We start from the raw sequence: 9,444 nt of genomic DNA on the forward strand, positions 1-9,444 counted from the left end.
AGAGGTTATGGTATAGTGTGCATCTGTGTCAGCACGTGTTACTGTCTGTCCTGGATGCGGGCATTGCAGAGGTTATGGTATAGTGTACATCTGTGTCAGCATGTGTTACTGTCCTGGGTGCAGGCATTGCAGTGGTTATAGTATAGTGTTGTATGTGATTTTGGTTTGTAATTTCCTAATGGTTTAGATAAAGTTGAGAATCTTTTTATGATTTTTCTGGACATTGGATATTTTGAGGTAAAAGTCCAATTTGCTTGTGTTTAAATTGGGTTGTATCTTTCCTGTTAAGTTCCAGGAGCTCATTTTATAATTTGGTTCTTATTAGATATACTATTTGTCATTCTGAAGTTCCCGTTCACTTTCTTATTTATTGATCCTTAAAGCATATGAGGTTACAGTTTTTATGCAATTCAGTTTGATTAATTTGCCTTCTTACCTCAGGTATCATACATAAAAAAGCGTTGTCTAGTCCAAGGCCAGGAAGATGTATACTTAATGATTTCAGCTCTTAGTTAATTCTTTAATCTCACATTTAGGTCATTTTGAATCAATATTTATACCATGGGGGGGCGTTCAAGACAGTATTTCTCTGTAGCCCTGGCTGTCATGGAACTCGCTCTGTAGACTAGGCTGGCCTTGAACTCATTGAGATCCTCCTCCCTCTGCCTCCAGAATACTGGGTTTAAAGGCATGCACCACCACTTCCTGGCCTTGAATTACTATTTATATACTGTGGGGAGTCCCACTTTTGTTTCTTAACATGTTAGTACTGCTGCTCACTTGGTGAAGAGATTGTTCTTTCTTGTTTGAATTGTTTCTTTCCTGATTGAATTGTCTTGGAACAATAATAACAGCAATTAATGAATGTATGGATTTCTTTCTGGACTCTTGAATTCTTGGGAATTGGTCTTTTGAGACAAGAACCTCACTGGTAGCCCAGGCTGGTCTTGAGCTTGTAACCTACATCAGTCTCCTGTGTGTTGGGATCACAGGTGTGTGTCATTCACCATTCCTGGCTTGGATTCTGAAAATTTTTTTTGTTAGCTTTTTAAGTTAGCATAAAATACTAGGGTCCATTATTATATTTTCATACATACTCATCATTATACTTTGCTCTAAAAATAGGGAATGCTTCACAAGTTTGCATGTCGTCCTTGCTCAGAGCCCATGTCTAATTTTGAATCATTCTGCTTTTAGCATATATGCTATTAAAGTGAGCGTTTGGACTCTGAATTCTTTTTTCCTGATTTCAATATCTAGTCTTGTGTCAGTACTACAATTTTGATTGTGTGTGTATGTACAATGTATGTTTGTGTACATGTATGTGTAATAAAAGGAACGTGGGCTGCTTCCCGCCGCCTAGCTTTTGGCCACCTGGCTAGCTTATGCTCGAAATAATCACATGGAGATCTGTATTAATTAAATTGCTGCCTGGCCCATTATCTCCAGCCCCTTGTTCGCTAACTCTCACATATTAATTTAACCCATCTCCATTAATGTGTATCGCCACTTGACTGTGTCTTACCGGCATGAATCTAACCAGCATCCATCTCGGAGAGGAGAGCCATGGCCTCTTCTTCTTCCTCCCAGAATTCTGTTCTGTCTACCACGCCCATCTAAGGGCTACCCTACCAAAAGGCCTAGGCAGTTTCTTTATTTGACCAATGAAAGCAACACAGAAAGAAGACCCTCCTACACCATGTATGTGCGTGCATTTGTGTGTGAGGAATGTGGGGGATAGAGGACAACTTTGGGTATTGCCTTCACCTTCCACTTTGGGGCAGTATTTTTGTTAATTTTCTCTTGCTTCTGGGATTCGTCTGTATCTGCCTTTCTTTTTGCCAGTGTGCATATAGCTTCTCAAGGATTCTGGGGATTCAAACTCAGGTCTTCACTTAAGTGACAAGCACTTTACCTGACCCATGTTGTGATTTCTGTAGCTTGTAGGAAGATAGGAAGTTGGGGGTTGTGAGCCCTCCACATTTATTACTATTTTTCTAGATTGTTGTAGCAGTTTTGAATTTCTCACATTTAAATGTGAATCTCAGAATGAGCTGGCAGTTTCTCTGAAAATAGAGCTGGAGTTTTGATGTGGAGTACACTGAGTAGGTAAAGCCTTTTAGTTGATGAGCATTGCAATTGTCGTTGTATGCATTTGGCGCTTTTGTTAATGTTCTCCCTAAGTATCTTACTGCTTTTGGGTGATTTAGAAATGAAATTGTTTCTGAATTTTGCTTATGGATTGTTCCAGGGACTTTTTGCCATTGATATTAATACTTTTTTTCCCCTTCTGTTTCTTTCCAAAGATCCATTGATCTCAAATAATTCTGTGAATAAAAAGAAATCTGAGCCTGCTGTTTGCAACTTAGTGAGAGATATAAGCAAGCTTGATGCTGAAGCTTCGTCTCCGTTTCTGGTCAGAGATGTTACTTGTGAGGACGACAAGGGAAAGATTATGGAAGAAGTGATGAGAACCTATGTAAAACAGCAGGAGAAGCTGAATTCAATTCTGCAGAAGAAGCAACAGCTTCAGATGGTAAATTGACCTAAGAAATAGTCCTTATTATGATAGTTTTTAATGTTGAGAAAGTCAGAATGCGATGCAGCAGATGGACTCAGGGTGGTGTAGTTCTATGCTAAGAAGGCACTTCTCTGTAGGCATGCTGCATAGCTGACTTAGGTTTTCCTGAGGGGATGGAAATAAGGAGTTGTCGCTATGTTACAGGAAGTGGATATGCTGAGCAGCTCTAAGGCGATGAAGGAGCTCACTGAAGAGCAGCAGAATCTACAGAAGGAGCTTGAGTCTTTGCAGAATGAGCATGCTCAGAGGATGGAGGAATTTTATATTGAACAGAGAGACTTAGAGAAGAAGTTGGAGCAGGTGATGAAGCAGAAATGCACCTGTGACTCAAACTTGGAGAAGGATAAAGAGGCCGAGTATGCAGCCCAGGTGAGAGCACTGGTCACTCAGCATGGGTGGGCACTCGCTTCCCGGGCCAGGCTTCAGAACGGAAAATTACTTTAAATACAGCTTTATGTTCCCCACTAAGAATGCTGGGATTTAAGGTATATACCCCCACATTTGGCTCCAGTAAGATTTTTTTTTAACCTTTATTATTTTCAGTTTTTATTGGGATTCTGTAATTTAGTAATTACTGTCTGTATGTAAAGTTTGTATCTTTTTGGGCTAGGGATATAGATGAGTATTAAAACACCTTAAAATGCATAGGACCCTAGGTTCAATCTCTAGCACCATATAGATGAATAAACATAATTAGAATATAGTTTTTTTGTTATTTTGATATAGTACGATGAGTTTTTGTTCCAAATTAGCAAACATGAATAATTCTGTTACTGTTATCACAAATATGGAGGAGATGAGCACATTATCATAGCAGCTGTGGAGAGAGTCGGAGTGAGCTAGAAGACTTTGCGGGGCGGGGGGGGACATGCTGCATGCTCGTTCCTCTCTGTTCCTGCAGTTCACTGTCATGTCAGATGTCAAAAGGACTGGTGTTCTGAGGTGTGCATGGACATAGTTCATTTTGTAAAAGCAAATGGCAGTTTGTTTTGTAACCACGGTAAGATGATTCAATGGAAATAATCAAAGGGATGGAAACTAACAGTCTTTTAAATCTACAGTTGGCAGAACTGAGACAGAGACTGGACCATGCTGAGGCGGACAGGCAAGAACTCCAGGATGAACTCAGACAAGAGCGGGAGGCGAGACAGAAGTTAGAGATGATGATAAAAGAGCTGAAGTTGCAGATTGTGAAATCGTCAAAGACCACCAAGGAGTAGAAGAGATGCTTCTGTATTTGGTTGACAGGGATTTATGTTTGTTGCTTGCTTTGGAAATTAAATTTTATCATCTTATATGAATGAAGATAACTAGACATTCTGTTCATTTGTAGGGCAGCAAAGTGCAAAGATTAGTAGTACATCAATTTTTCCGTTTTCTAAATGAATGAACATTTGCTTCTTTGTACATTTTTCAGTCAGCTTGGTAATGCTAACCTATGTGATTTCAGTCTGTGGACAGTCTACCTGTATTTCTGAGACAAGCCCAACAGTTACATACTTTCCACAGCTGCACTATGTGGTGGAAAAGAGCAATGTCAGTTTTGTATGCTTATTTCAGTCTCGAGCTTAGATACAGGGTAATGTTTATTATACAGAGCCAGCCAACTCTGTGTCTTCCTTCTCATTACAGAATATCTTATTCTTATTACAGAATCTCCTCTTTTTAGTTTTTCAAGATATGGTTTCTCTGTGTAGCCGTGGCTGTCCTGGAACTCACTCTGTAGACCAGACTGGCCTCGAGCTCAGAGATCCAGCTGCCTCTGCCTCTTGAGTGCTGGGATATTCTCATTTTTATATACCAAGTTTGTGTTTATTTTGTTCAGGTTGTGGAATGAAGTTCCTCCTAAGAGGAATCTTACTGATGGAATGATAGTACCACCCCAGTGTACATTGTGGGGGAGCATGCTTTGCTGTACCTTCATGCTGCACACAAGAGCAGTTGTAATTTGTCTTTTGGTTTAAGAGTGGCTATATCTAGATATGTGTGTGTGACTTAAGAAAATTAAAATGATTGCTTAACTTTTATTGTTAATGGTGTGAGAATATTCATCTTCATGAGGAAAACGGATCCCACTGATGCACATTGGTTCCTCTTGTACAGTTTTTATATGTAGTCTTATAAAGGGTCTTACTGAAATTTATATAATGGATTTTTCTTTTAAATTATAAAATATTAAATATCTTGAAGGTTATTTTGGACTCTTGTATGTTTAAATGTTACCTTAAAACTTGCACGAATGAACCATTATGACTCTTTAATCTTAAAATCAGGAATTTACAATCAGCTAATAATATCTGATAGCTTAATAATCCACCCTTGAAGTATCTGCTACTAGCAGGAATTTTGGATGAACTTTAGATGACAAATGAATTCCGTGGTTTGGGGAAGGGCAGCCTTTGCACTTTTATTTTTATTTTTTTGCACATTAAAGTCTGTTATTTTTGACCAGTGGCTTTCCCATTAGTTGATGCTCAGCTTGAAATTTACTAGGGAGAATTCTAAGAGCATTGTGGTTTTTCTTTTTGTTTTGTTTCCCCTTCAAATCGCAGGGTTCCTCCTGCCTCTGCCTCCCAAGTGTTGGATCTACAGGCGTGGGCCCCACCACACCTGGCTCTGTGTGTGTGTGTGTGTGTGTGTGTGTGTGTGTGTGTGTGTGTATGTATGTGTGGTTTTAGGGAGGTTTCCTGAAAGCATTTGCATCTTCATCTCAGTTTTGTGTGTCCCAAGCTGTCTCATGTCACTACATGAAGGGACTTGGTGTCTGTGCTTAGGAATAACTTAAGAGTTAAGGCTGTCACTGCTCTTTCGTTTCTTCATACATGTTTCTTGATACATATAAAAGCAACTTTTTCTAAAAGGGAGTTTGCTTTCTAAATGCATTTTGACCGAAATGTGGATTTACTCCTCTATGTTAGCTTTATAATTTAATGTGTTGACTTTTGTAACCTCCTTGAGGAGAAACAGATGTTAAATTGCACAGGGACCATATATGTCATTTTATTTAGATCTGGGGAAAGAAAAATCACACACATTTGTAAAATAGCTTTAGCTTAGTTGTCAGTTATAGCGCAGCTGGGCTATGTGGGAGGCAAACTTACACCATTTATTTTTCTGATTACTCAAAACTCTTCTACTTACGTGCTACTAAAGCACATGTAATTTTTCTAGTCTTTGAATGAAACTTGGCCTCATGACATTGTTTAGCATAGCCTTTACTTTCCAGAAGATGAAAGGATGTGCCATAGTTTTTTGTCTGAACTTCCTTGAAAATAATTTTAATCAGCTGTAAATATTATACCTACTACTATTGAAAGTAACTTTAAGTTACATTGCACCATATAGCTTGAAAAGGAAATTGAAACTCTGTCATACTCCCAAAGTGACCTCTGCTTAACTTTCCATAGGAGACTTATTTTATGCATGCTTAGTTTGTGTGCTGGTTGCTATCTTAAAGTTCGTTCTGGTGTTCGGTCTTGTGCATTGTGTCAAGCTTACTAGGCAAGCAGATACTTCCTCAGGCTCTATGTTCTGTTAGGAAGAAAGGAGACCATGTGCTCTGAAAACCTGGGTTTAGGAGTGAACTGCAGAGTTTCTAGAGTTTAGGAAAGACGGCGAGTGATGCCTGCTGTGGTGGTGATGGTTTCTCTCTGTGGTCCAAGTGTGGGAACTGCTGCCCTCAAGGAGACTCACCACCTGCCAATCAATCAGGACTTTTGAACACCAAAAGATTTGACCAACAACTTAGGTTTGGCTTGGGCTTTAATATTTTTGAAATATATTCTTTTGCTTGAATTTCTTGTGTTTTTGAGGATAAGGATGTTTTATGCTTCTTGAGCTAATTTTATAACATTTAATATATAACCTGTTTATATGTAAAATCTTTTGTACAGGGGTGGGAAGGAGTAATGGGAAAACTCATCTGTACATAGTGAATTATAAACAGACTGGAGTAGGGAGACAGTGGGTTGCACTTGGTTCGCAGGCTCCTGTGTCCTTTGAAAGTCACATCAGAGCAGCCAGTTTCTCCATGTGTCTGGCTTGTTTGCAAAATGAAAAGGAAACACAAGTACTAAGAAACGTGCCCAAGGTATTTCCCTAGGAACAGCTGCGAAGCTGGTCCTGCAGGGCTCGGATCTACTTCTAGAAGGTGTGCTCAATGTGTTATGCTTTGAGTGGGTCAGTAAGAACGTTAGTTTCTATTTGTCTGTTGTGCATTTAATCCTTAGGCCAGGGCATTCCAAACTGATGACAAATTGTGTTCATCATGTCCATCTGATCCTGCTCTTGGACCTACTTGTTCACGGTTTCATGGAAGCAATCAGCAATATGTGATATGAACTGCTCGTTATATACTATCCTTGCGGAACTGAGATATTTAAACAGAACTTAGTTTTTTTCTTTTTCTATAGTGTAAGATACTTAAGCATTTCCACTATTGGAAGAAAAACATATGGGTATTTTGTATTGTATCTTGTTTGAAAGGACAGTCTTTTTTAATCTTCCCACTTAAATGGCTTTTAAAAATATATACAATTTGAAGCTTGTTTAGAAATAGAATTAAGTGTCATATATAGTGTTAACTGTTTTGAAATTAGGAAGTAATCAAATATAAAACATTTTAAAAATTAAGCCCAGAAAACAAAATAGTGTTTAAAGTTAGTTTAGTTATAAAAGGAATTTATAAGATTTTTTTCTTCAATATAGATACCTCACTTGAAAAAAAAGAAAGCACAGCACGTTTAATTCTCATGAAAACACCCTACTAAAATAATTGCTAAGCCTAGGACATCGTTTGAGTTGTTAGAGTTTGTGATACATGTAGTTGCCATTAGCTTTTTGCTGGAAATACTTATATTGGTAATTTTAAGCCAATGTAACAGTCTTCAATTACTCCTCAGTTTTAACCTGTGAAGGCAGTAAGTGAATGGTCCCTTCTGCAACTACTGAAGCAAATTGACTATATTGAGCATAATTCAACTGGTAATTTTGCCAGTGTGTATAGTTTTACGATTAAAATTGCTGTGGTTGGTTGCATTACATGACACACAAAACTGTCCTCTACCTCACGTGAAATAAATATTTTATATGGTTTTACTAAAAAAGAAATAAGATTCATCTATCTGGTTACTTAGTTTACAAATTTTGGATTATATTTATTGAAACATGACATACTGTGCTCTTAGCTTATACCTCAATTGTATTTTGTGCTGTTTTCCATTTTCATGCCTTGTATATAACTTGTATAGATGGTGGATGATATTTCCAATAAAAGCTTTTAATGCCCATGAGATTTGGTTCAGGTCGTCTCAGTATTAACTGCTAACTTTCTTGCTCCCCTAAGATGGACATTTTCCTTTAATTTTAAATAAATTTGTTTCTAATTGTGAGTGCTTGTGTGTATGTATGTTTACCATGTGGATGACTGATGCCCCTGAAGGCTGGAGAGGTGGTTCTGGGGTGGGTGCTGGGAACTTTGGAGGCCTCTGAAAGAGTATCAAGTACACCTAATTGCCTAGCTGTCCCTCCAGCCCCCATTTTTCTCTTTCTGTACCTTACTCATAATGCACAGGTTAACATGGAACATTTAATACTTTTATATAATACTTCAGGTGTTGAAAATGCCCAGCAGCATTTTGTGATTTTTTTTTTTATTATTATTTTTTGTTGCTGGGCCACTCACACCCTTGCTTTAACATCGCCCCAAGTCCCTGGCACGTTATTTCTTAGCACCACACACTCAGGGCAAACAGGCAGTTTCTGAGAGTCAAAGAATAGGTGAACTGGATGTTTTGGCTTGGGGCCCAAAAGGATGTTGTCAGAGCTTCACTAGGCTGGAGGGCCTGCTTTAGGTGAGTGCATGTGGGTGTTGACAGGCAGTCCTCTACACGGGGATGTGTCTGCGGCTCTTGATGGCATAGCAGTGTAGAACCTGACTTATGCAAATAAGTGACCGGGAAGAAAGCGACGCTGCTGTTTGCTTTTGACCAAAATTCTAAGTCACTCAGTCACTTGCCTCTCCTTGTGTGTTAGAAATGGGTCACAAGTTGAGTGGGGGTGGCACATGCTTTTATTCTCAGCACTTTGGGGGCAGTGGCAGGTGTATCTCTTAAGTTTGATGCAAGTCTGATGTGCAGAGTAAGTTCCAGGACAGCCAGAACTACACAGAGAAACCCTGTCTCCAAACCAAAAACCAACTCCTCTCCCCTCTCCCACAAAAATAAAAGAATTAGGTCACTGATTCCAGCTCATACTCAGCAGACAGCGGTCGCTAGAGTCGTGGTGAGTGCCACACTGCATAATGTCCCTTCTGTGGCACGTGTAGACACATCAGCCACTTTCGTGGTGATTAGCTGCCGCTGGGTACGCCCAGCCTTCTGTCCTCATCACTTCCAGACTGTAACTTGCTGCTTCTGGTGCTTAGATGGGGTGAAAACCCCAGTAGGCCTGCGTTCAGTATCCACATGCCACACATGGATACTTACTCCTTTCCAAGTTCCTCCCATAGTCGACCCTTTGTCTGCCGATAGCTCTGGAGTGTGGATCATTTCAGTTCATGCTTCAACTGTTAATTTTTTAACTAACTATTCAAGGAGCTGGCAAATACCCACCGGGCTATTCCTTACACATCCACCAGAAAGGCTGCGTAACCCTGCCAGCTTCTCCACATCCTTGTGATTATGTGGGGCTTTTCATCAATCACAGTATCCGCAGGCATACGAAGTGTGGTTTCATTGTGGTCTGGCCTGCATTCCTAAAGTGCGCCCCCTTTCATGTGTTTATTAGCACTTGTATATTTTTGGAGACATACTGCCAAGCCCTTTGTTCATTTTAAAATCTGGCTTCTCTTGTGTTCTGTTGAC

At 39.5% G+C, this 9,444-nt stretch overlaps 1 protein-coding gene across 3 annotated transcripts in view; it reads left to right on the top strand.

Moving 5' to 3' along the window:
- Skil (SKI like proto-oncogene) overlaps positions 1-7,872 on the top strand; it is a 30,622-nt gene extending 22,750 nt beyond the window's left edge. For all 3 annotated transcript variants that reach the window (XM_026778274.1, XM_026778275.1, XM_005371678.3), the window contains exons 5-7: positions 2,307-2,536; positions 2,726-2,950; positions 3,643-7,872. In XM_026778274.1, the coding sequence (XP_026634075.1) occupies positions 2,307-2,536; positions 2,726-2,950; positions 3,643-3,801 (614 nt within the window). In that variant the 3' untranslated portion in view covers positions 3,802-7,872. The remainder of the gene's footprint in view (positions 1-2,306; positions 2,537-2,725; positions 2,951-3,642) is intronic.
- Positions 7,873-9,444: the final 1,572 nt, after the last annotated feature.

The sequence above is a fragment of the Microtus ochrogaster genome, unplaced genomic scaffold (genome assembly GCF_000317375.1).
Source record: "Microtus ochrogaster isolate Prairie Vole_2 unplaced genomic scaffold, MicOch1.0 UNK120, whole genome shotgun sequence".
NCBI classification, from domain to species: Eukaryota; Metazoa; Chordata; class Mammalia; order Rodentia; family Cricetidae; genus Microtus; species Microtus ochrogaster.